Source organism: Megalops cyprinoides, chromosome 2, assembly GCF_013368585.1.
Source record: "Megalops cyprinoides isolate fMegCyp1 chromosome 2, fMegCyp1.pri, whole genome shotgun sequence".
Classification (NCBI taxonomy): Eukaryota; Metazoa; Chordata; class Actinopteri; order Elopiformes; family Megalopidae; genus Megalops; species Megalops cyprinoides.
The window spans coordinates 10,875,183-10,902,667 of record NC_050584.1 but is presented as its reverse complement, the minus strand read 5'-3'; the positions used below and the strand labels follow the sequence as shown (position 1 = coordinate 10,902,667).

The following is a 27,485-nucleotide window of genomic DNA, read 5'->3' as shown; positions in this document are numbered from 1 at the left end:
TAATGGGACATTCAGAAGTAACTGTGCATGTTTATAAAATAAATCCTGTGCCTTTTGTCTGCCTGAATTAGGGCTGTGAGAGATTTGACTGCAGCCTGCTCTTTGGAGTGTACAGATATATATTACTGCCAAAAAACATATTCTCAGTCTCTGCCATGGATTATCAAAAGAGTATGGAAGGTCTTCGCAGTTGCTTTGTGAACAACCTTCTCAGTGTGGTCCAAAATGATTTACCCGCTCCCCAAACACTTTTGTCTGGTATCCAATATTCCGTTGAACATCATAAAGATTTCATATGGCACCTCTTTTGGCACATTGACATTTGCTTTTCCCTTATGTGGAGAAGCAAATGTCATAAAGCCAATGTCATGAAATATATAAAGCATTTCTGATCAAAAATACAATACCTTCTGTAAAATGAATACCTAAAATAAAATATGAAAATACAGAAAATGCTATTTTTATGCTTTTCTGATTTTGAAAGATTTGTGGTATGACTGTGGTGACAACCCTTAGGTATTCCACTATTAACTTGACTGCTAACAGAATACAGAAAGGCCCTTCTTAAAGCGACCAGTATCCTGGGCATCTCTGCTGAATATGTATCTCCTAGTAAGCTCTTTGACAAGCTGAAAGGTAATGGTTAACCTCTGTAGAGTGAGTTTACCATTTTGGATCCAACAAGATATGGTCATAAATATATAGATAAGGTAGTCTGACCTTGGGCTGGTTGAAAATGACCTTTGGTGGCAAAATGTATTGATTTGGGTCACAGAATGAATGTCCCTCTTGCTCCTCCTGCAGGCTGGAGGACCTGGGATTGGAGAAATTCTCTGTGCCAGCACTCTTCACAAGGATCTTCATCCCCACCTCCTTCCTGCTGGTTTGCATCCTTCACCTGCACTACTTCCACGAACGCTTCCTCCAGCTCACCGACCTGAAGGCTGTGGTAGCTAAGCACGAGAGCACCATTTACAGGTGAGCACCAATCAAATCTCTACAAACAGCTTCATTTATACTTTTAAAGGTACACCAAGAATTCAGTGAATCAGGGCTTTTACACACTCCTCAAAGTGGTATGTGCAAATTGTAAACATGTTACTGGTGATGTCATTTTATATTTTCAATGAATAATCATAATTGGCAAATGGAATATAACATGTCAGGGGTTTAAATGTTGATATTATTTATTGATTAACATGTATGATATGATATGATCAAATATGCAAAACATTAAGCAAAGGTTGAGAGTACCATGATGCTGTCTATAATAATGTACACAACAAAATATCTGGTCGAATACAGTTTTGGTGTATACGGTGTGGATTTTTCTTTTTACAAGAGGAATTTCAGCATAGATAGTTGAGGCATATCAGGACTTTGAGATGAGGCACAGTAAAAATTATACAGGAAAGACACTGACAATTTAATATGTCAAGCATTTATGTGTTGTCAGTTGTAGAATGGATATGATCGTTTTGTGAATTGCAGTTAAGGAGACATGGTTATTGAAGAACAATATTTTTTATGAGAAAGGAAATCAATGACTTCAGTCTTTTTAAACATATTGTATGCTATGCATCCACATTTTCATCTCAATCATAGTCATTTCACTGAACCCTACCTCATTCCTTTCACTGTAAGAGTCCCCATTTGTCTGAATATTGTTTTTGAATTTCCCACAGCTTGTTACAGCTCTTAATTGTAGTTGTTGCTGTAATTCAGAGTCTTTGTAATTGCACACAGAAATATCACCATGTCTGGGATTGATGCTGATGGCTGATGTTTGGTGGATTATTTTTGTGTGGCATACAGCACTTGTGTTTCTCCACAGATATTGTTTTTAAAAAACTGTCACGCTGACTTGTACTTAGTGTGGTCACCCTTAACATCAACCATTAATGTCTGTTTAGCATGAACTAATCATTGGACTGTTATAAGCTTCTGTGGGTTTCAATAACACCCCGAATTTCAAGTTTACTATATACCTTGCCTGTCCATTGCTCATTTCCCACTTTTCTAGCCACTGGGCCTTTCTGCCTTTCTGTGCTCTCTTTAACATCCCTTCATCTTTCATTTCTCCTCCTCCATCCTTTTCCATCATGCCTTTCACACAGCCATGCCAAAGTCAATGGCCGTGTCTATCTGATCATGAATAGGTGGGTACTCGCTTGCTTTCTGATCTCCATGAATGTCGCATCAATGCTTTAATAAGTCTGTCTGTCTCCTCATATCTCTGAACCCTGTCAATATGTGAAGCTAGACATTGGTACTTTTTGGCGTAAGAAGCAACAGTGCTGATTTCATTAAATTAATACAATACAGTCGAGGTGTGTCATGGCTGACTTTCAGGACACTTTGCCAGGTGAGCAAAATGCTCTCCAATTGTTGTGACTTCCCTCTTCCACACCCTTTGTTGTATTCTCGTATGACATCCTGTTTTGGGTGAAATGCAGCCTTTCTGTCCTCTTAAGAACTCCTCACGTCTCTGCATCCTCTTATTTTGGAGCCACATCCCAATTTGAGACCCCTCTTCCCAAAATCCTGACACTATTGCAGCCCAGGCTTTGATCTTAAACCACTTTGAAGCATGAGTGCACATACTCCTTTGCAGTCATTTGCCAACTTGTTCAAAATATTGCACTAATTCCCTCATTCCTTGTAGTTTGATTTCTCTTTGACCTCTCTGCTGTGTTCTCCTCTTTATTGCGCCTTCCTGTCAAACACTGTTTGAGCAGCATCAGGCAAAAAATACCCACTCATCAGAATGAGTAAGTCTTACTGAAGACATGAAATGCTTGCTTTGATATGCTGCCATTTCATGCTTCCTGAACTTAAACTCTGAACCATGTCCTTCTGTTTCTGAGGAGGAGGTATCAAGTTTAAGTGTCAATATCCCCTTATTATTCAAGTCTGTCCACTACTTTACTGTTAGCTACAGATAGTTATTTTCAGACATTATTATTTCAGACATTATTTTTATGAATGGGATATTTAGGATATGATATTTTAGGATATGGACATTATTTATCTACAAGCACAAGCTTTATTTACCATGTTGTAAAAGATGTTAAGCAACTTAAGCACACAATATTGAAGGTCATGGTATCTCAATAGATTGGCTTGGCCCAGAATTCCTCTTGGTACATGAGGGTGGAGAGGGCAGGAGTGGTTCAGAGTCTGACCCTGGGTCATCGTGTCCCCAGGCTGGTGCACCAGGACGGCAGTCTGGCTGACATCACCATGATCAATGCATCCATGGGCCCAGTGAGGAAGGAGGAAGAGGCGGAGGAGAAGGTCCACGCAAACGAGGGCGTTGAGAAGAAGAAGGGGAAGGAGCCTAAAGAACAGAGTGGCAAGGCCGAGAACCGCCATGGCAACACAGGCGCACCGGAGCCACCCACCAACCAGAGCTCAGGTACCCAAGGAAGGCAGCCAGACCCAGGGCACTGCCTTAGCCTCTCCATGTTTTTGTTCTAACATTCGCAAATATCAAACGGTGGATCCATTTTAATCTTAAACACTGTATCTAAAAGGAAAGGATTACCCGAATTAAACACATCACTGTCTACTTCCATGTTTAAGCTGTGGTTGATGAAAGCGCTCTTTTTGTATAGAGTTCATTTTATGTGCTGGGATGTCCCTAGGCCCTGCGTCATTGAAAATCTTCACGTGGACTACCCCTTACATCGAAAAGAGGCAACAGTAGTTATTTCTGCATGTAGGAATGCTGTATTGAGAGAAAATAAAAACAGCCTTCTTTCCCCCTAGGGCCACTGTGGCTACAGCGGAACTAAGGGTATTCTTCATGGTGCATTAACCAGCAAGATGCCCCTTGCTGCTACCCAGGATCAGGGGTCTAAATCCCAAACCACTGCTCCACACTAAATTAAAACTCTGAGTCATCCTTTCATCAGATCAACAGGACATAACAGAAAAGCGAGCATTTGTGAATAAAAGTGTCTAGACTTTTTGGCTGAGAAAACAGGATTCAGGGAATTTTTGAAGAAAGACTCCTTCTTTGTAGTTTTACCCATATCCCCTCTTGACACAGTCACTGAACACAGCTTTCTTTTCTGTTTTCTGTTTTCAGTTCTCTCAGGGCAGAGCTTTCTCGGTGTGCTCACACATTCTCGCATTCACTGAATGCAGAGCTTTCTGACTGTGCTTGTGCGGATTGGCCCAGCCACTGAGCACAGAGCTTATACAGGGTGTGTGTTTATACCCAGAGTTCTCTTCATTAATTACCACCCTCATTCTAATGGGTTTATTCATACTGCAGCAGTAGGAATCTGTAAACTTCCATTGACTCTCAAGTTCACACAGGCAGAATTGTTTACATAAATAAATGTGAGTCATGCCTAATGAATGATCAAGCTACGCAAACATCAGGGCATTCATGGCTATGTATTCAGTTATTTATTTTTCAAGATGAGAAGCGTTTCTTTGAGCTGTGGTTTAGTAATGATTAATACAAGGTTGCATGTTTTTGGGCTTGCAGAAGAGAGGTAATGACTCAGGACTTAACTAAAGTCAAAGGGCAGGATGTGAGGCCCTCTGAGACCACACACTGCTTATCTCTCTCCCTCACACTGTACAGAGTATACATATTACACAGTGCTTGCCTCTCCCTGTAGGGGGCCATCTTTCCCATAATCCCTCTTACCTGTAGAACAGGCATTTATATGGTGGTACTCCTGATTGGGAAATTATTCCAGCTGCAGGTCAATGAATTGATCGATTGTTTGAATTGATCAGCGTATGACGTCTAAAACCACCAAACGTTTTAAACACGGGCCATCTGATTCAATGTATGACTTTAATGTGTCGTATAATAAAATGTCTGTCATTGGGAGGTTCCCAAATGGCGCTTAAGGCTGATGTTCCATACACAGGCTGAGCCAGCCTTGAGTTCAGCTGTCAACAGTGAGTGGGAGCCCAAAGCCCAAATTTGCTTCATTCCACCAAAGTAGGAGTGGATATGTTGGCCAAGGCTCCCTCATCACACCGTTCTTGGCACCCAGCAACCCATTTGGGCACCAGTGAGTTACTTGATGATGATGTCAGGTGCACTTATCCTTTTTTGAACATCTGCCTCCTGGTGCATTGTGGGGCTTGTAGTGTGAAAAATAGTCACAGTTTGTGTGTGTGTGTATCGCAGGATTACATTTGTCTTGCCTTGCACTCCCACTAGAGTCCAAAGGTTGTGACAACATGACGAAGCTAATGTATAGTTGGCAAGAACAAAAAACAGGGTGAAAAACAGTAAAAATGCAAAAAGAATGTGTGTTGTAGTTATGAAGATTCTGCATTATCATTTTTTCAATGTAGTTACATCATAATATTTTTCTCAAAATGTATGCCCATTATAGTGGTTCAAAGATACCAGTTCCAGTCTGAAAGAATTTGAAAAGGTCTTTTCAATTCCTCTTCAGCATATTCTATCATAAATATTTTTCTGTGTGTTTCTAGCCTAGCTTTCTAGGTTCTGATAATTACACCTTGATTGTTTAATTGTCCCTGTGCACTGTTGTTTAAATGTAGTGTCACCCCCTTGTGGCAGGTGTCAGCATCGTTAGTAGCTTTGTCAACTGTTTAAGTGAGCATAGAGCCCCGAATCCAACATCTCCCCACTCCTGCCAGTATAACATGACCACAAAGCAAATTCAGCAATTATGAAATTGTACAAGAGTTGCCAAGCCTTGTGATGATAATTGGTGCTTAGGTTTTACAAACACTGCATTACATGACTGCCAAAACAGGTCAATGTAGTGCTCTCGAAGTTCTTTTGTCTCCTTGTTCAGTGTAAAACAAGTTCCAATTAATTATTTTTGCTGTTGTCAGCTGGAAGTAGAATATGTGGTAATGGTCACACATTTTTTTCATTTGACAGATCTGAAGAATAAGTGGCACCTGGTTGTGGATCGCCTGACAGTGCTCTTTCTCAAGTTCCTGGAATATTTTCACAAGATGCAGCTTTTCATCTGGTGGTTGCTTGAGCTGCACATCATCAAGATCGTGTCCTCCTACATCATCTGGGTGTCGGTGAAGGAAGTCAGTGTGCTTGTTAATTTCACCCTTTACAAAGAGCGGGCTGGCCTAGCTGTGTGTGCATGAGGAGTATGTTAGCAATAGCTCAATCTGGGAAGTAGGAGCAGTTGAACAGAAACCATATAATTACATGAATGGAGGCCGGTGGCAGGGCACTGTAACAGTTGCCGGGGGGGGGGGGGGGGGGGGGCACTATGATGGGACCAGAGGTGAGGCACAGGGTTGTGCACTAAAATAATGGACCAAACATCATACAGTACCAAAAGCACCATAGGACTTTTATTGTGACAGATATGCACTGCCCAAAACGACACAAAACAAAAATCTCCATTTGGAGCCTACCTGCACTTCCCCCATTCCCTCTCTGTTACTGGCCAGCTAAGCTGGTTCCCAGAGCAGCAAACAAAGTGAGCAGGCGAGAGAGCAGTCAAAATACAATCCAGCATTAAACGCTTATGCAGTTTCTCATAAAAAAAAAAAAAACATTACTCAAAGAGTCAGTTGTCCACTCTGTCAAAACACTGCTCACTCCTTCCACACTTCTCCTTCAATGATACTTCACACCCATTGAGAGCTTGGGGAGCCTTAAATAAGCCAGGGGAGAGTTCATTGGCAGCAGGTGTGTAGCTGCAGGCTGGCTGGAAGATGTAGCCTGGCTACAGTATGCCAGGGAATGGAGCCACTCTGCAGGCACATAGCACCCTTCCACCACCACTCCCCTTGTCCCATAACAGGCATGTAACCCAAAGAAAACAGGGTTGATCCTCACATGGGTGACTTGTGTTTTAACTTTGAGCAGGGCACTTCAGCTGAATTGCCTGTGAAATGTGATATGTACATTAAATTTACATTTAGTCATTTAGCAGAGGCTCTTACCCAGAGAAATTTAGAAAAGTGCATACAAGAAGGTTAGGCTAATACTAAAGGCAGAACTAATACTAAATCATACATGTCACCATCTGATTGTAGGAGTCATTACATAACATATTCATATTGTCTTTAAGTGCCTTGGTAGGTGCAAAAGGAAGTCTGAGGATGCAGCAAATGTGTTTGAGGATATAGCAAGAATGTTCAAACTTCAGTGTTAGTGGAACCATTATGCAGTTTTCAGTCTGCAGCAGACAATGATAAGAATATATGCATATGTTAAAGTATATATTATAACTATACATTATAAGTATAACTCAGTGGTGAAATGTTTAAAGCTTAACTTCAAGTATATGACAACAGTACGGTAGATATCAAAATTGATCATACTGATGCTTTGCTCTGTAGACATGCTTTTGGAACAGAAATGTGTGAAGTTTTACCATGCTGTCATTCTTTTGTCTTTTACAACTCAGGTGTCCTTGTTTAACTATGTCTTCCTGGTGAGCTGGGCCTTTGCTCTTCCATACAGCCAGTTTCGCCCCCTAGCCTCCAGCGTGTGCACCGTCTGGACCTGCATCATCATCGTCTGCAAAATGCTGTATCAGCTGTCCTCTATCCAGCCTGCCTCCAAAAGCTGCCCAATGGTGCGTGCATGTATCCAAAATCGCTGCTGTTCTTTCACTGTGCCGGTGTGTGTCCTGAGCTCAGGTGTTCAGTGATGTTTTTGGTTGTGCTGGTGCCAGCTCCTCCAATTGCTGATGCCCTGTCCTTTCTCTACAGCCAGCAAATTACACAGAGGCCCAGAGGCAGGAGCTGGAGAAGTCGCTCCTGTACACCCCAATCGACCCAGCCAACTGGGTGGGCCTGAAAAAGTTCACCCCACTCCTGGAGTACCTGAGGGTGAGAGCAAGGCAACCATTCTATGCAGCAGCAGCATGTATATTGTATAATTGTCTATAATTATAATGACACTACACGGCAGCAGTGTAGCATAGTGGTTAAGGAGCAGGACTCGTAACCGAACGGTTGCCAGTTCAATCCCCGCTGGGACACTGCTGCTGTACCCTTGGGCAAGGTACATAACCCACAATTGCCTCAGTAAATATCCGGCTGTATAAATGGATAACATTGTAAAGAACTGTAACCTATGTAAGTCGCTTTGGATAAAAGCGTCTGCCAAATGAATAAATGTAAATGTAAATGTAAATTTAATGCAGTGCACCCCATACAACAGAATCATGCACGCTGTATGGCAAAAACACTGTGCCAGAGTACCATGCTGGCAGTGAATAGTTCCAGGCTGCTGGTCAAGAAGAAGTCCACCCATGACAAAAATCAAATAAAGAAGGCTGTAGTTTGGTTACCTGTACTGATAATCCATGCACATTACCAAGCTAGCTATACAAAAAGGACAACAGAGGATTTTGCATCACTGTATTTGGTCGACTGTCATTTTCTAGTAAATTGAATTGCTTGAAAAAGTGGAATGAAATGAATAATGATGCCTTTTACCTCTCAACCCACCAAACTATGCCAATACTTATGATATATCACAGTCTTGTCCTCATTTTTATAGTATACTGCTGTTCTGAACCATGACAACTGTCATAAATGGCCATATGCACATGACCTGCCAAGGGTCTACACTGTAGAAGAAAATACAGAAAATACATATTTACGAACCAATGTTTAGTTGTGTGTAGTGTATTGAAGGATAGTCAATTGATTCATATTACCATGTATGTATTGCTCAGTTGAGGTCTGTTTTTGTTATACATTTGCACAGTCATGCACCGCTTAATGTCCATTCGGACAACGTCCATTTGCATATACGTCCATAGTCCCATAAGGCTATAATAAAGTTTAAAAATCCCGATCGCAGACGGACGGACGTAACCAGACGTATTGAAGGCAACAATTCCTGCACGCAACACGTGTATCTCATGTCTCATGGAAATAAAGCGATTGCTCTGCCAGGCATGTAATGGTACAGTACATAGTATACCATATACTGTATATACTATGGTGTTCACACAACGTCCAAATCACATAACATCCTATTTCACAGAACGTATCGTGGATGTTAAGCGATGCATGGCTGTAAACAGAATTAATGAAAAGTCTGCGCTTCACTTTATTTCTGTTTGTACCGTATCCAGAACAACCTGTTGATGCTGGCCATCTTGGCATTTGAAGTGACTATTTACCGTCACCAAGAGTTCTACCGGCTGAGAAACAACCTAACGGCCCCTGTCACCAAGACCATCTTTCACGACATCACAAGGCAGCACCTCGACGACGGCATCGTCAACTGCGCCAAGTACTTCATCAATTACTTCTTTTACAAGTTTGGGCTGGAGGTAGGTCATCCATCACATGGCTGATAAATGTGTCTGCCCAGAGCTGAAACTCGGAGTGTCCAAGCAGATTTGTTTATTTTATACTGACAGAACCCTTTCTGATATATGATCAGCGCAATCATGACTGTTATAAACAAGTCAAACAAATCAGCCTGCTTTTGGCCACGTACAAGTGCGACACCATCTACCATTAAACACATGCAAGGCCTTACAGTGTTAACACAAAAATGCAAGAGAAAATCTCAGTCTGTTGCTAAGGAATGTTATTTCATGTTTGAATTTGAACACCAGAACAATACTATAAGTACATTACAGTGCTTGCCTGCCTCCCTTCATATATCTCTTTCTCTGCCTTCTGAAGACGTGTTTCCTGTTAGCGGTCAACGTGATTGGGCAGCGGATGGACTTCTATGCGATGCTCCACGCGTTCTGCTTGATTGCAGTCATGTATCGGCGGAGGAGGAAAGCCATCGCGGAGATTTGGCCCAAGTACTGCTGTTTCCTGGCTTGCATGATGACCTTCCAGTACTTTCTGTGCATCGGCATCCCACCAGCAGCCTGCCAAGGTACGTCCTCTAATGAGAGATGCTCAAGAGACATTCTCACCTATTTGTCTCGTATTTGTGTTGGGCGCATTCATGACTTTCAATTTATGGTTTTTTTGCACTCTCTTCACCTCATTTCAGAGTACCCATGGAGGTTTCCCTCCTCTACCATGGACTCCAATGTCATCAAGTGGCTCTACTTTCCCGATTTCCACACGAGGCCCAACCCCCTCTTTCTCCTTTGTAAGTATCGCAGCAGTGAGGCTTGTGGGCTCCTTCGGAAGCGGGCGTGTGACGTCGTCCCTCCCTCCTGTCTCCCTCAGACGACTTCATGCTGCTGCTGTGCGCCTCCCTGCAGAGGCAGATATTCGAGGATGAGAACAAGGCAGCGGTGCGCATCGTGGCTGGGGACAACGTGGAAATCTGCCGGGACCTGGACGCGGCCTCCTTCAGCCGGCACAACCCTGTCCCTGACTTCATCCACTGCAGGTAGAGCCTATCCAAGAACCGTCAGCGCTACATATATGTAGCTGTCTGCTTTTTCATTGGCTCTCTGTGTTCAGGCTACTTGATGTATTCACAAAACCTTTCTGTCAGTTGTTGTCCATTCTGTAGTGTGACAGCACTTGGATGGAGCTGCATTAGTGTTGTTGACACAACCTTCTCAGACCCTTCGAGTTAAATGATGCACAGATGTTTTCCTGTGAATCTAGTTAAATTTTGAAATGTTTTTGAATAGGTCGGTAACAGATGCAAAGCTGCGCAAACAGTCCATTAAGATAAACAGTCCATCATCTTGCCATCTTGGGTGACGGTAAAGAAAAAATAAATAGCACATTCCCAAACCCTTAATGGTGATGATTTGGAATGGCTTGAACTCTCAATTGCCTCTTTTGTTGCAACTGTTCTTTCCTTTTTTTACAGAGAACATTGAGAAAATTTCCACATGTCAACCTCGCCATCATCCATCCATTGTAGATGTCTGAGCCTGAGTGCTCTCTTAAGTACTGTGTTTTAACTGGAAGCTTTGATCTCTTCTGGTTCCCACATCACTGAAAGTAACAAAATAATAAACAGTAGATGGGTGGACTAGGAGAAAGCCTGTCCTGGGCTGCTGGCCTTAATTGATTATGTAGACATCCCATTGTTTTGATGTGTGAAGTGGAGAACTGTTTTATTATGTGACTGTCCAGTACTAAGTAAAGGAAGCGTTGCGGAGGCCCTGTGTTTCCCACTGCACTTACTCCTTCGTTCTTGCCTCGTATCCAATTGCAGATGAAAGGGAGAAAAATCCATATTTCACGGTCACTCCACCCGTCCCCTAACCACATCCTTCGACTCGTACACTATTTTCTTCCCCGTAATTCAATAAATCACTTTTAAATATGGAAAAAGGATTGTTTTGACGTGATTGAGCCTAAACAGCTTTGACAGCAATCCGTTTCAGCCCATCAGCGCAAGGTCGCGTTGTGACCGTAGACCGCCTCAGCAAACAGTCCCAACAGTAGGTTGCGCTGTTGCCGTACCTACTGCCTTTAAAGCACACAAGCAATAGAAATAATGGATCCTAATGATAATGGGCCAATATCCGTGGAGTTGAGGAAATGTACAGAGTGCTCTCTCAACTCAAATGATCCATTCTGGAAGACAGTACTGTAAACTATATTCCCGAGTTTCACCATTTCCCCAGGAATGGGTTCCTGAGTCATAACACAGATATTGACCTGATTCTTACAGATTGTTTGAGGTGGCAAGATGCTGGAAGAGGGAGTTTAAGAAATTGATGTTGCTGCCCTACAGCTCCATTACCCTGTATAAGAGCCTGAGACATCTGTGTTGGCTGTTCACGATTTCCCTGTGTTCATGGATCCTCGTCAAGCTCTGGTGTCGCCCTCTTTCCAAATGACATAGCCACACTGATAGCTTTGGTTTAGATTTTGTTTATTTCCAGCCCCTTCACAGGACCTCAGTGACTGCTCTTAAGTTGCCACTGATTGGTATTGAAATGGAAAGTGTGTTCAGTTACACTGACTCATGGAAGGCTGCCCTTCCGCAACCATGTGAAAACTGTGCCCTTTTCTGAACCTCTCTACAAGCACTCAGTTCATGACAAGACGGCTCATTATCCTCATTCCTTCTCTGCCCTTCGCCCGCAGGTCATACCTGGACATGCTGAAGGTGATCATGTTCAGCTACCTTTTCTGGTTCGTCCTCACCATCATCTTCATCACAGGAACCACGCGCATCAGCATCTTCTGTATGGGCTACCTGGTGGCCTGCTTCTACTTCCTGCTTTTTGGGGGAGACCTGCTGCTCAAGCCCATTAAGAGCATCCTGCACTTCTGGGACTTCCTGATCGCCTACAACGTGTTTGTGATCACCATGAAGAACATTCTCTCTGTAAGTGCCCCAAGGACTCCCTGCACTGCGCGCTTACAGCAGTATTTATTGTGGGGCCGGTCTGTCCAACGTGAAATCGTACTGTGTGATGAATCTAATTTAGATTAGAGCTGCTCCCTTTGGATTTAAATGAAAATCGTTTTTAATTTTCATATTTGATAATCCTCTTTGTCTCTTGATGTGCATTGTCTTTCCAGTTTTACTGGAATTTGGTTTTATTTGATTCAATTGCTTATTCTGAAATTATTCACTGACTGAAATTATGTTCGGCTATTGAATTAAGTTGTGTTATTGAATTATTCTGAAATAAAGACATACCCTATTTTCAAGTGGAAAATATATCAAAATCATTACCTCTAATAAACCGGGATGGTGGTTTCTCTGCTTGTCTCTTAGATAGTTGCCTGTGGATACATCAAGGCCCTTGTTGTGAATAACTGCTGGTTGATCCAGTTGTTCAGCCTCGCCTGCACTATCAAGGGTTACACCCGCCGTAAGTATCCCAACATCATCCAAGCAGTCGTATTCTGCCTGTGTCATAATGCTTTTAATTCAAACGCATTCTTTCAAATGCTGGGTGAATAGTTTGTGCTTTGGAAAACATCATACGATACATGCACACACTATATTCAATTCTTGACTGTTTAATTGTTCAAGAAACATATTCATTCTGGAGAGCCATTCAAATTCATATTCAGATTTAATTTATCCTCCTCATGTTCATTTTCATAGTTCACAGTCAGCATGTGTACACTGTGTAAACCACATAGACACTCAGAACGGGACACTTCACCTACCCAGTTACAAGTGTGACAAGATCATATACATTAGTGCATCGGCTGTTCAGTAGGTTTATCGCCTTCACAAATGGAAGGTCATACACCGGGGTCATTGGTACCGTTGCCTGGGGGATAGTCTCTCAAAACGTGCAATGGATCATGTGCATCATTTACAGGGATTTTTGCCTTCCTCCACACAGAACATTGATTCAAATCACAAAGTTTGCATACCGGTGATCTTTTGTGCGCTATGTTGGCAGTTTTTTTTTTCCTGTTGTTAACAGAAAGCATGGAAGAGAAGCTTACATTTCAGTATTTTATGGAGGTTGAATGGTACAATAACATGGTACAATAGTAAGAGCACTGTGATGCAGATTCCCCCTTGAACCACGTGCTTTTGCTTCCTGGCCTGCAGCCGACCCCAACAAACATTGCGAACTGCCGAGCGACGAGGCGGGGATCATCTGGGACAGCATCTGTTTCGCCTTCCTGCTGCTGCAGAGGCGCGTCTTCATGAGCTACTACTTCCTGCACGTGGTGGCCGACATTCGCTCCTCCCAGATCCTAGCGTCCAGGTACCGAGGTCCACTCACGCACGTGCTCAAACCTTCACCCTCACAATCGCTCAAATGCTGCCACGTTTCTACAATTGAACAGGAAGTAGCTTCATTGATCAGTGGTTCTGTTTGTCTTCAAAGTTATCTCAGTTCAGTTCATGGCATTTATATGGGTTATGACTCATATTTACAAGAATCAATGGCAGTTTGGAACCTTTTTAAAATGTTGTTTGTTTTGTGTTGATTGTCTTTTTTAAGGTGTTTGTTAAAACACCATATACAGCAGCAGTCACGTTTGCATGAAGCATATTCAGTGAATATATATAAGATAATATAATTTATAAGATATGATTATAGACTCTGTAAAAATGTAATACCTTTTGTGGAAATTGTAATCTGAGTATGTCTTTCATGCCATTTCAAGCCATTCAATGCCAGCGCTAGAAAGTGGAATCTTTCCCTGTTTGCTTACGGCTCATAGACAGTTATGGTAGAAAAAAACCTAACCTGGCGATTCAAAATGGACCTCACATTTTCCCCCCTGTCGCCAGGGGTACAGTCTTAAGGGGATTGCATAACAGATTTAATGTTAAAAGCTTTGTAAGGCATTAGCCATAAAAATAGCTGGTTGTTTATTTCAGAGGGGCTGAGCTATTCCAGGCCACAATTGTGAAAGCTGTCAAGGCCAGGATCGAAGAAGAGAAGAAGTCCATGGACCAGCTCAAGAGACAGTGAGGCTCCACTCACATTTATATACATTCCTTAATAAATCATACTAAATCACCACTTCAAACACATTTTTATGCCCTCTTTATCACAGCTGTTAAATTGGTCAGTACTGATATTCTCAGGCTCAAGACTTTAATCTTTATGCACAAATTACTATATCTCCATATGGAAGTATAGATATTCACTGCACCTTAGATGTTGTTTATCAATACCAGTACACAGAAGCAATGGCATTCACTGCAATACAGATACACTAGTGTAAAGTTCCATCACAACATGATTAATAACAATAATTAATTAATCATGTTGTGATGGAACTTAGGCACTAGTTTTCAGAAGCTGTGGCTATGATAATGTACCAACGTTGCGCATGCCGTGCTTTTTTGTGATGGCACTTGTAGGGCAGCACAGTGATTTAAGGTCTGACATTACTGATAAAGAGGGAATTATTGAAGAGGGCTCCTGACACTCTGCTGTGTGTATACCTGCTGCATGCAGAAACACCTCCATGCCTGTAAGAACACAAAGCCAAATATGTTCCCTCATGTCATGGATAATCGCTGTAATGGTGTCAAAGAAGACATTTAACAACATGCAGAAAATAGAACAAAAAGCCAATTGTAAGTAAACAGTGCATCTGTTTTGCTCTCTTCTATTCTGTTAGAATGGACCGCATTAAAACACGGCAGCAGAAGTTTAAGAGGGGTAAGGAGAGGATGATGAGCTTGGCTCAGGAGTCGGGGGAGGGGCATAACATGACCAAGGAAGAAGAAGAAGATGAAGGTATGATTTTGAGAAGAATGTTTGCCAATAACATTTGTACCTGAAGAGAAAGAATTAGACTCATCAGCTAGGGCAACAGAACATATACTTTTTTCACTGTCTAGATTATTCCAGATTTTGCTTATAGTAACCCAACCACATAAGTAAATATTATATAAACATAATTTATCTTCCAAAACATCATTGCTATAAACGTTCAGTACCTAGTGAGCTTATCTCTGCTGATTCCATAAGAAATTCTTTCAGCGATGCTGTTATATTTTTATAATGTTACTGCCATTTTTGTGAAAGTCATAAAATGATTAACATAAAAGATGAAAACTGGACCTTCAGGCAACAGTGGTGTAAGTGAAATCATTTGTAATCAGTTGCAAATAATCATTTCATTTAAATCACAGATTATTATTATCATCTTGACTTTATCATTCATTTCTGTAGAACAATTTTCAGAGTCACATTTTTAGTCACTATTCTTTATCAAATATGAGAGATATATTTCTTTTCATTGTATTCATTTATTATACTTGAAATACATAATTGAAATTGGGTTGTTTTTGGTAGTTACTGTATGTGCTGTGGGTGGCATTGCATATACAGTACTTATTGTTCTTTTTTCTATTTTTGATTCCCATGGATTTGTACATTTCCTTGGAGAAAGGCATCAGTGACATCAACACAATACTCATAATAATGAGGAAAAAAGAAAAATGAAAACTAATCACCTATTAAAATTACAAATACTTAACATTCCTTTCGAAAACATATTCATTGTTGTTTCTTTTGCCAGATATTTCTTGATATTGTGTGCTTTTTATTGGCCAATAAATTTATGTTTTGGGGAAAGTATTTCAGATTAATGTTTCCAAACATTTTATTTTAGGAGACGCAGACAAAGAAAAGGCCAAGAGCAAAAAAAAGCAGTGGTGGCGGCCTTGGGTTGACCATGCTTCCAGTAGGTTCTCCTTGTCCTTTCTTGGCCTTGATGGTAGCCTTATATCCTTGACCAGAACTCGGGGGATTCCGTTACTGTCTACCTTGGGCTCTACAGATACAGAGTGTCCTTTGGTTAAGCCCAGTCCGCTGGGCATCTCACCCAGGCCTTATTCCTTTTACATTTCTATTTAAGGTTCTGAACTGGAGAATATTTTTAACTGTCAGTTTCTCTATATCAATGTAGGCACATATAAAAAAATTAATTTGTATACATGTAAAACTTTCCAGAAAACTAAAGAGAAAACAATGACCTTAAATAGAATATGGTGGATATTTCCAAAAAGGAAAAGAAATAATGCCTGGAAATGTAAATTTGGTTTCCTTGTGGTGATACTGAAGCAAATCAATGTCAGCACGTTAAACTTTGCCCAGGTTTGTTGGCCCATAAGAAGCTGTTCTGAAGAGTCCACAGTAAGGGATCACTCTTATTTGAATACCTCATTGATCTTTGTTAAAAACAGACATAGTCCTTCTCCCCTGCTTTCTTCATAACAGTAAGTGGGTTCAGGTTGTAAGGCCAGCTGTCAGTGGGGACATAGTGTGATAACACAACATATTGAAACAGAGGAGAATGGATCATATCTATCGATGAGGTAACAATAGGAGCACCCAAAAAGGAATTTAGTAAATGCAGATGTAAGGTTGGAAAATTCACAATATTTTATCTTTCTTAATTATAAATACACTAATTTGTGATCAGTATACATCATACATGATCATATCCTGTACCAATGGTACTTATTATTTCAATACTGCTAAATTGAACATTAATGTACTGGTAACTTTCTGATTGGTGAAGTCACTCATATTCTTTACAGAATACTAAGATTCATTTTTCTAATTTCAATTTCAGCATCTGCTTTGGTGATTATACCATTGTAACATCTGCAATCTGAATTGATCAATTCTTTTTGCGTGTTCACTATTGGATAGCTCCAAAATATTTCTCATCATCATAATCAGGTTGAGCACTTCCTGGTGTTCCGTATAGTTTTAGTTCATCTTTATGTTTATTTTCACCCTTTTTCTTCTTCCCGCTGTACCCTTCTGTTCAAGGATATGAGGTTTTGTTGAATATTTACTCCGGTTCTGTTATGTGATTCTGCGGAGGGCTGGGTCCACCCCTGAACTGAGCAGGATTCACTGCAGACGCAGACAGCGTTAAAGTACAAACTCACTGATGATGCATTCTGTCCTGACCACATTGTCTACTGTGGCACTCATTTCTTTTTATGACGATTCTCGGCTTCACACCACCCACAGCGGTATTGTGTTTGATCGTGTCTTTTTTTTTTTTAAAGGCCTAAAGGGCTCACTAGCAGTTCTTTTAATTGAATTTGCTTGTCTCTTAATGGTAATTCTAACCAGCTTAAAACCTTTTTACATTAATGTTCCTTTTGTGCTTTGTTTGTGGGGATAGTCAAAAAATGTTTATGATGTTAAGAATAGATTGTTACTACTCTTTAAGTTCTGTTTAACTCTGTGAAAATATTGCTTGTTTAACACTTTAGAAGTTTTTTTGAAGAGTGGTAAGTCTCATCATCTTGGGTTCTGTCTAAAAAGGAATTATAAACAGCTTTTTTTGAAAACAAAAATGAGAGATGCAAAAACACATGAAATACATTTTTAGAAAACAATAATAAGAAGAGCTTATTTCCCTGTACTGTTGCACTTTTAATTTGAAATTAAGACCTTTGTAACTACAAATGACAGTAGTTACCACCCAGCATAATGTTAGACATAATAATCATTATCATAATTGAAACAGCTCTACTTACTATAGCAGTATATGCAGCAATTAAGGAATGCCTTTAAGTTACTTGCATGACAGTCAGTTGTAAATTAGCTGGTGACCTGTAATTGTGTGTGGCAGATGGAAACCTGATAGCTAGTTAGCAACCTGTAAAAGCATTTATTCAGATCCCATGTGCCTCACTAAAATTAGCTTGGTATATTCATGTTTAAATGTACCATGTATTGTTTAAAATAACAGAAAGGTTTAGAAAAACGTCAAGATATATTGCTTGTCATGTATAGCAGCTGTGGTCAGCTTGCTAACTGACCTCATTTGAGTTTCTCAAAAAAAAATTATCTGTTGATGGAAAAAATCCTGTCTGGCATATACAAGGTTTTTAAGTGCTATAGTGGTGATTGAGGAGATGCTCTTCCCAAGTGTTGTATATAGCCATATTCGGGGAAAGGTACATCGCCTGAACTAGGTTAGGTGAACCTCAAACGAGTCACATAGCATCAGAGCTCACTTAAGGACAGTAGGCGCAGTGAATGTTCCAGTAGTCCTGTGAGGCAATGGACGTGTAGGAGCAGTGTTGTCATGTGTGTGAGGAAGCTAGTTGTAAATAACTGTCACTTCTGTTGAATATGTGTAAATCTCTGGGCACGTGTATGCCCTCCTACTAATTTTGTTAGTAGAAAGCTCTTTTATGTGGGGGGTTCAATGTGTAAACAGTTATTAATTGTTCAGGCGTATAATCTCGGGTGACAGTAGATGAAAACTTCTGTAAAAGGGTAACTGAAATCAAAAATGATGGGGCTAAGTGAGTGCCATTTACTACACGTGCTGTGCTTCTCCCAAAGTGACTGCTGTAGACTGAATAATGTGTTCGTACCTAAAATGCAGGATGTTTAATACTATGTTAAACCCACCATCACATCACAGTGAATTAATTATGTTAAATTCTCTCAGTGGTGAGGAGTGGAGATTATTACTTATTTGAGACGGACAGTGAAGAAGAAGAGGAAGAAGATGACAAAAAAGAGGAAGAGCCGCCTAAGAAATCAGCATTTCAGGTGAGTGTGTGAGCAGGGAGGGGCCTGTCTCAGGGTAGCAGCTGAAGCGTATGGGAGTTTATTGGAGCGATGTGTCGCAAATTGGAGCTCTTTGCTATTTGTCACTCTGTGATTTTTGTTAGTGTGTTCTAAACATTTTAAAGGGTTGCCTCTTTTAACTTACCATTAAGAATTCTCTCATTGTTGCTTTTTATCTAGCTGTGTTTGTCCTCACTTTGAATTGCATATGTACCCTAACATTGTCTATTGCTACACAAGAAACAAGATTGTCTCCTGCAAGTGCAGTTTTCCATACTTACTGTTTTTTAACAATGCCTCCATCAGAGAACTAATTGCTCACGTCTTCTGTATGTTTGAAGGTTATTAGCTGGAATGCTGTGTTCCACTAACTCTCACCCACTTTGTCCTTCCTTATAGAGAGCAATTGGAAAATTTGCTTCTGCTTTGTTGGCTTTGCCAAAGTCTGTCATTAAACTGCCCAAAACTATACTTCAGTATATAGTCAGGGCAGCAAAGGTATTTTCCCAGGCATATGTGTCATGCTGTGGTCTGTGTATAAACGCTTACCAGTCATGTGTCACTTCACAAACTGCATTTTCAGATGCGCTTTCATCTCGCTTAATGCACTTATCCTACAAAATGTTGCCGGACTTAAACCGTCGCTAATGAATTTGTAAATCATGCCCACTTATCAGTCAAAGCATGCAGTGGAAATGCAGTTTCGTTTCATTTGTATTTTGCCCCAGTATCTCCATATTCGTGTGTGTTTTTGTGAAGTGTGCATGCCTCTGAGTCTCTGTCCATGGTATCCATCATAAATGGAGCAGTCTGTGTTTAAGGCAAGCCCAGGTTGTGTCCTGGCCACTTTGGGGGTGATTTACTCCACTCTGATAGTTTTGATTGCCGAAATTATAATGAGCAGTAATGTAAGCAGTCGCTTCCATATTTGACAGCTTTTTCCGCACTTCAGTCATCCATGTGCTCTCGGCACATTCCACTGGATCTAAACACACCCTAAACCGGTCATCTGTGCTCTGTGTGCTTTATGTATGTCTTCATGATGCAAGCGATGCTTTCTGGTGCTAACGTGTAAATGGCATTAGGGCTGTCTACTTCTGAGAGATGCTTCTATCTTTCGGCCTGCTCTTAAGCGGTTGGTTGATTCCTGTTTGTCAGTAAATAAGAAGAAGTAGATCTGACGGGATCAACAGTTAGCGTGCTGTGTAACTGTGACCGTTTACACGGTGTTAACATTGGAGTAACAGTTAACATTCCCCGTGGCTGGGTATCAAAAACGCGGGCTATTCGAAAGACAAACTTTGGAAGTAGACGGCCTAAATTAGCGCAGATGGTCTGCCTGTGGTGTTTGTGTTCTGTTGAACGTCCTCCAGCCTGTGAGTCTGAGCAGCGTTCCCTCCCCTCAGTTTGTCTACCACGCCTGGATCACGGACTCCAAAACTGCCATGAAGGAGAGGAGCCAGGAGAAGCGCAGGTTCTGGAAAAAGCACACCGGAGGAGACAAGCCACGGAGGGACAGGAAGGAGGGTATGGGGCTCGATTTCTCGTTCAAAGCAGACGACGGCTTGCAAAGGTCCCGTTATTCCACTGCAGGTGGACGGGAATTCAGTTCCCTTCAGTTCCTCCGGGCATCTGGCCCCTGAAATGTTTGCTCTCGTCTGGTTGGCTTTCCTCGTGCGTCGCTTTTTGTGTTACGGTAAATTTCAGTCTCGGTGTCTCCAGCTTGACTCAGCCCGTTAAGTCATGAATGGGGTTTTTGTGCGCACGTTGCACGGGGAACTTCGAATGGCCACTTAACGATTTGCTGCAGTCCAGTAGGAGACTTTCTGTGACTGTCCAGCCCTCGCTGCGGTCCCACTTTCATCCCATCCCATAATCCAGCATTTCTTATGTCTGGAGTAGCCAGATTGGTACAAATGGCAAAAGCGTAATCCCCATCAAATGCTCTGCCTTATACACTCTGAAGACCGAGGACGCCTTGCTGTGATATTACCGTAATGCTGCTAATGTTCATGCGTGTAAGTGGAAAGCCATCTCGTCACAGTTAGGGATGTTTAATGGTGCCCCTGGCCTCTCTTTGTCTGTCTTTGACCTCCTCTACAGGCCACGTGGCAATAGAGGTGGGGGAGATGGAGGATGAGCGGGAGGTTGGAGAAGAGGAGGAGCCAGACGGACCAGGTTGGTGCAGTGTTCGTTGCGTCATTTTCCCTCATCATTATCCAGCGACACACTTTTGAGAAAGTATCACCTTTATTTTTTTAGTCAGTGCGTGGCATATAACATGCACATTAAATTAAGTTAAAGAACGGGTGAGGGCATTGCCGTGGAAACAGGTAAAGACATCAAGCAAGGTCTGCCGCTACAGCTATGTGCCCCTGACAGTGTCCTCAAGCTTGCCCTTTAATGTGGCTGGCCTCGGTGTCGTCCCCAGACAACATCATCAAGCGGGTCTTCAACATTGTGAAGTTCACCTGGGTCCTGTTCCTGGCCCTGCTTGACAGCTTCACTGCCTGGCTGAACTCCATCTGCCGAGAGCACATCGACATCTCCACCGTGCTGCGCATCGAGCGGTGCATGCTCACCCGAGAGATCAAAAAGGTACCGGGTTACGCCAGTGTCTGACCCTGCTGCCCCTACCCCGCCAGCCTGAGGGCACTTTTCATAATATAGGCCCTTTGATATTATTGTCATAATGTGCCATTTATGGTCCAGTACATCCCTTCTACGGTTTATGTCGCATGACTATAAATTAAACCTGTCAAAGATTACACGTACAGTTTAGTGTTCCCTCCGTGAGATCAGATAATTAATTTGTGCTTTGGAAAGAAGAAGCCATGCAAAGGTGAAAAGGGACAAACGACAGGCGCGGGGATTATGTTCACTGGTTTCTCTTCATTCCAACAGGGTAATGTTCCGTCACGGGAGAGCATCCATATCTACTATCAGAAGCAGATGCGTATGAATCTCTCAAGGGAATCAGGGTTGGATGGCATAGATGAATACTCAGTTTCCTGCTCCCAGAGGGCAGAGCACAATCGCAGTGGACTTCAGACGGATAGCCAGGACTCGGTGCTCTCTCGTGACAGTTTGTCCAGGTATTTGAGCAGGGGAAACCGATACACTTTCATGCGAATATGGCATAACCCTGCCAATGAATTCCTGGCTGGATTTTCGAAGAAAATGGGCATAACAGATTTAATGGAAAAAAAAGAGTCCACATGTAACTCTACACCTTGACTTTTCCCTTTTTTAAGCTATGTTTCAGTCCTGCACCTATCACCAAATTTTAGGATCTGCATGCCATTATTTATTTTGTTTATTTTATTATTTGTTTTGTTTGTGTTACAGAATTACTGTAATTATCTCATTTAGCACAGTCACATATTGCAGGGTAGGAAAGTAACAGAGATCAGCAGGTGTAGTTCCCTGCACCAGATCTGAGACGTGCTGCCTTAGTACAGCTGAAAGCAATATAAATAGCAATGAGATGGCAGGCAGGTTAGGCTCCAGGTATTGTTCAAACATGCAGCCAGCCCTTAGTGTTCCTGTAGTCTGACGTGACGCCCATTTCACAGTAGCTATTTTGAGCATGTTCTGGTGTGCTCATGACACGCTTGTTTTTCCACTCACTGTACAGTGTGAATGGACATTTAAGCTGTGTTACTCCCCTCCTTTCGTTATTTTCTCCAGGATGTCCATATTTGCTCCTCATAAAATACAGAGGAATGCTAGGCTTCCTCGCTTAAGTGTTTGTAAATGACTTGGAAGGAGTGTGCCAGGTACACACAGCAGCTCCCTGTTCCATAGACCTCTCCCCTGTAGAATGAAGTCGACTTCAAATTTCTCCTCTGGTCTGGCTTATTAGTTTTCTTGTTTACTTTACACCGCTGTGGAAATATCCATGTCTTGCTAAAATGTGAATAATCTATAGGAAAGAATAAGTTATATACACATAGACATATACAGTATATTATGCTATTACAGCATGTTGGAATGTTGGAATGTATGTGCATATTTTCCATGATTTTGGGTGAGTGTCCTGCAGCATATTCAGATTTATGAACATTGCAGAACCTTCTGAGTATGTATTTGATATAGTAAGTATAATCAGACCTACAGCAGTGCAGGTGTCATGTAGAGCACATGATTCTTCGACATGGGTCGGTTGCTTCGTTGTTGTCGTGGTGACCGTCACTAATCCCACTTCCGTCTCTTGCCGTGCCGTCAGCGCCTACACCGAGGCCACCATGCTCTTCTCCCGCCAGTCCACGCTGGACGGCCTGGATGGACCGTCCGAGAGCGTCCCCAAAACCAGCGAGCGAGCCAGGCCCAAACTGCGCAAAATGTACGGCCTGGACGTGTCCAACTCGTCTGCAGACAGCGGCGGCAGCGCCATGTCCAGGTGCCTGGCTCCACCCCCTCACCCTTCACACATCTCTCCCGTCCATCTGGGAAGGGCTTTCAGTTGCTCTTTATTGCATTGGTTGTTAAAACCACTTCCGCTCACTGAGCATTTGCTGAATTCAGAAATGTAAATGTGAATTTAAAATACGAGACCCGAGAGTTCCACACAAACGCATCTCTCCTCCGGTTAGTAATGTTATGACATTTTAAAGCGTATTTCAGGTAAACGCAATTTTTTCATGTAATTTCAAGTATGTGGAATTGGCGTCTTCCTCTCTGGTATAAATGAAAAGATGTTGTCTGAGTGTCTGGGCTATGGTGGCCTTATTTTCCAGAGATGACTCATCGGTAAGAAGAGTACTGGGAGGGGCGAGGACAGTGGCCTTGTTGTGGAAGCTTCTGTTCTGCGCAGTTTGACTTGTGTACTCCCAGTGTCAGTGTTGACAGAGAACTTCTGTTCCTCTGCTGTCCTCACTAGAGGGCACTGCAGCCAGCAGAATGGCAAAGCTGGTGTTTAACTATAATGCAGGTGTTAGAGGCGTGACAGAAATCAAAGAAGATTCCACATTATACGTAAATGACCTCTAGCAATTGTAAAAAATGTTGTGTTTTTGTTTCTAAACACAAACGTTCCTTTCTCGGCAGAATGTATAGCAGTGCTATATAACTTCACTGGGTTGCAATACATGCACTCACAAGTGTGAAACTCTGCCCTCCGGTGGCATGCTGTTATTGCCACCTTGCATTGAATTAGGAGAATATTTATTGATACTCCCTCAAATGTTAAATTCAGTGTAAATAATTGAATAGATAAATATGCATATTGAGACGTAGACTGTGAACATTATTTCACTGCAGTGTCAGTGTTTGGTAAAGGCTGATGTGGATCAGTCTCACACTTTGCTCTCACAGTAAGCCGCTGTCAGAGCTTGGACAGTTGGAGATGTTAAATTTTTCGCCTGTTTTTTCTCCTACTAGTGAACCCACACAGTGCACCATGCTGTGCTCACGACAGGGCACCACCGACACCATCGAGGAGGTGGAGGACGAGCAGGACCTGGACCCGCCCCGAGAGGAGGGGCACTATTTCGACATGGAGGGTGAGACGTCAGCACAGGCGAGGGGCGGGGACCTGGAGGCGCAGGGGGCGGGGCGGGACTACCTGTGCCCCGCGGAGTTTGAGGTGCAGCTGTATTCGCCAGACACAGACGCCCCCACCACCTTCCCCACAGATGCAGATGTGCCCCCCTCCTACAGTAAGGCCGTCAGCTTTGATGGGGCGTCTGACGGCTCAGCTAGAGACGACGACAAGCATCTGATGGTCATGACCCCGGATGCCAGTAGGTCAGATTACCTAGATGACAGCGTGCTGCCCTCTCTAACCCACGAGCTGACCGCCAGCGAGCTGCTGCTTAACAAGTAAGGCCTACACCCCCACCAAGCCACTCTCACAGCTTTGACTTCAGCCAGACCATAGTCTCAGGCTTAAGTAGGTACACTGATACATGCATATGTTAGTATACAATCTTCTTCAAAGAATTCTAATGTGTTTAGCTGTTCTGTTCATCAGTTGGACAACTTATTAATCCTAAAACTCTGGAACTCAGTTGCAGTGGTTGCACAAGATGCACACATGAAGTTTTCAAAGGCCATTATAAGCTTTTCTGTTGCAGCTGTGTGTGGTAATGTAGTAAAAATATGACTCTCGCACACCACTCCCATTCATCTTTTAAAGTTTATTATCCTTGTATGGACCACATTATCTGCTAAATAGCTTCATTGTTTTGTTGAAAGCTGACACTAGTGGATAGCTGAATGACGTTATTACAAGTTTAAATAAGTCCCGCAAATGATTTTCCAGGAACTGAGGAGTGCATTAAAAAGCCATCACAGTCGGTGAAAGAGCGTGTGGACTGGTCTGCTGGCAGGCGGTTGCAGGGGTTTACATTTCTGTCTGGTCATCCCGGCGTTTCCCTCAGGATGTTCTACGATGAGGAGCTGGAGGAATCCGAGCGCTTCTACCACGGCCAGCCCCAGCTGCTGCAGCTGTGCTACGCCCTCTACAACATGCTGGTGGCGCACTCAGAGATGGTCTGCTACCTGGTCATCATCCTCAATCACATGATCTCCGCGTCGGTGGTCACCCTGGTGCTGCCCATCCTCATCTTCCTGTGGGCCATGCTGTCCGTGCCGCGGCCCAGCAAGCGCTTCTGGATGACCGCCATAGTCTACACCGAGGTGTGCCGCGCGGCCGCAGCAATGACAGAGACAGAATTTTCTGTCACTTTCTCTGACACATGCTGAGCTGACTATCCGGAGCGTGTATTGAGAATCTGTGGCTTTGCCGTGTCTCTCTCTCTCTCCGTACTGAATATACTTCACATATGACGTCAAGAGGATTCCATCAACAGATTTCACTCTGCTTCACTGTACACATGCTTTGTTTGGATAGAAAGTCTGCAGGTCCCTCAAAATTCAGACTGTTTAATTTCCGTAGGACTGAAACATTCTGAAACATCCTCACATGTTTTACAAGTATGTTTCCTGAATAAAAGGAATCATTTCGATATTTAGCGGTGCAAGCTAACAGAAACATCAAAATTTTTGTCACATTCCTATATGTAATAGCGAGATAAGTTAAATCAAGATTCCAGTTTACAATGCAGGCCTGCAAAAGCTAACTTATTTAGTTTAGTTGCTGAACTGAAAGTGAAATGTCAGCATTGTATCCAAAGTAGCTTCTAAGCTTATTGATTAATACAATTTATGTGAGCTATGGAAACATTTCCGAGTGCTCAAAGCCAGGATGTCTGGCTATTTATTGCCTAGTATAAACCAATTCTCTGAACTGGCATAATTTCTTTTCAGATGCTCTTCATTAACACTGTATAAAGTTTTATGTTCCGCTGGCCAATACACACAAAGATATGGGAATGTATCTAAGGAACACTAAAAATGTTATTGTTTTATTGATAACCAGGTGTTGTCCATGTTTGTTTTTTACTTCCAGGTCACCATTGTGATAAAATACTTCTTCCAGTTTGGTTTCTTCCCCTTCAACCAGCATATAGAGGTGGACAAGACAAAGCCTTTCCACCCTCCTAACATCATTGGTGTTGAAAAGAAAGAAGGCTATGTACATTATGACCTGGTTCAGCTCCTGGCTCTCTTCTTTCACAGATCCATCTTGAAGGTGATTACCTGCTTTACATTCTGGAAAATTCCATGGTTGTGGTTTACTGTAGACTTTTTTTTTCACAGTATGAATGCACTTCTTCCAAAACATTCTTGTTCAGCATATTTTTACTTTAAATAATTTAATTTAAATATTTCAGCTGAAGAGCCATGCTCAGCATTATATCAACAGTGTCCTACTCAGAATGCAAGCCCACAAACAACTTGTATATTCCAGTGAGCTCTGCAACGCTGTTGGTTAGTGTTTCATGCTGTAAATGCTGGGCACCACAATGGTTTAAATGGGCTCCTGGAAATGATGCTGCACCACAGTCCCTGCCTGCATTCTGTGGGAATAAATCTAATTGTGTCACTTCCTCTCCCCCTAATCAGTGCCACGGGCTGTGGGACGAGGATGACCCCAGGGTGGCGGAAAAGGTGGCCCTCCACCAGCACGACTCAGAGGGGGAGGAGCCAGCGGCCACCACGGCGGGCGAGAGGAGGGACTCTGAAGGCTCCCTGAAGTCCATCGACCTGGCCGCCTCGCTGGAGTCGGTACACGTGCGCTTCCCCAAGCAGCAGACGCCTGTGCGCCGCAAGAGCTCCACCACCGGCTCCCAGATCTCCCGCCGCTCCTCCCACTCTGCCCGCTCCAAGAGAGGTGAGGCCAGCTATGGCCGAGACGCTGGGAGGGGGAGGGTTCTCGCCTGGTCTTCCACTCCTGATTGGATCAAGGGGACCATTCATGCTCTAACACAGCATCACAATGCCTTGGCACCTGCTGTCAGTCTGTGGAAGGTGTTAATGTGGAGTGGTCTGGGAAATGCACTTTAAATGCTTAAAATCTTTCAGAATATAATTTCATAATGCTACATTCATCTAAATAGAAATATGAAATTCTACCCCAAAGCATTTTCATCCATGATGGACTCAAATAATCTTGCTATGTAGATAGATAGATAATACTTTATTGATCAGAAAAGGAAATTACCTACTTGTGGATGGTAGTGTATA

At 42.5% G+C, this 27,485-nt stretch overlaps 1 protein-coding gene across 1 annotated transcript in view; it reads left to right on the top strand.

Annotated features, from left to right (window-relative positions):
• The window catches only part of LOC118795663 (piezo-type mechanosensitive ion channel component 2-like), a 123,261-nt gene that overhangs the window by 88,006 nt on the left and 7,770 nt on the right, over window positions 1-27,485 (top strand). The window contains exons 17-44 of the mRNA XM_036554310.1: window positions 805-978; window positions 2,118-2,159; window positions 2,739-2,771; window positions 3,207-3,418; window positions 5,894-6,054; window positions 7,395-7,565; window positions 7,702-7,821; window positions 9,081-9,281; window positions 9,643-9,847; window positions 9,968-10,069; window positions 10,150-10,315; window positions 11,983-12,226; window positions 12,623-12,719; window positions 13,421-13,580; window positions 14,204-14,293; window positions 14,956-15,074; window positions 15,955-16,026; window positions 18,772-18,875; window positions 19,293-19,391; window positions 20,300-20,420; window positions 20,997-21,071; window positions 21,325-21,491; window positions 21,798-21,988; window positions 23,122-23,295; window positions 24,276-24,716; window positions 25,277-25,535; window positions 26,308-26,490; window positions 26,865-27,132. Of these exons, the coding sequence (XP_036410203.1) occupies window positions 805-978; window positions 2,118-2,159; window positions 2,739-2,771; window positions 3,207-3,418; window positions 5,894-6,054; window positions 7,395-7,565; window positions 7,702-7,821; window positions 9,081-9,281; window positions 9,643-9,847; window positions 9,968-10,069; window positions 10,150-10,315; window positions 11,983-12,226; window positions 12,623-12,719; window positions 13,421-13,580; window positions 14,204-14,293; window positions 14,956-15,074; window positions 15,955-16,026; window positions 18,772-18,875; window positions 19,293-19,391; window positions 20,300-20,420; window positions 20,997-21,071; window positions 21,325-21,491; window positions 21,798-21,988; window positions 23,122-23,295; window positions 24,276-24,716; window positions 25,277-25,535; window positions 26,308-26,490; window positions 26,865-27,132 (4,451 nt within the window). The remainder of the gene's footprint in view (window positions 1-804; window positions 979-2,117; window positions 2,160-2,738; window positions 2,772-3,206; window positions 3,419-5,893; window positions 6,055-7,394; window positions 7,566-7,701; window positions 7,822-9,080; window positions 9,282-9,642; window positions 9,848-9,967; window positions 10,070-10,149; window positions 10,316-11,982; window positions 12,227-12,622; window positions 12,720-13,420; window positions 13,581-14,203; window positions 14,294-14,955; window positions 15,075-15,954; window positions 16,027-18,771; window positions 18,876-19,292; window positions 19,392-20,299; window positions 20,421-20,996; window positions 21,072-21,324; window positions 21,492-21,797; window positions 21,989-23,121; window positions 23,296-24,275; window positions 24,717-25,276; window positions 25,536-26,307; window positions 26,491-26,864; window positions 27,133-27,485) is intronic.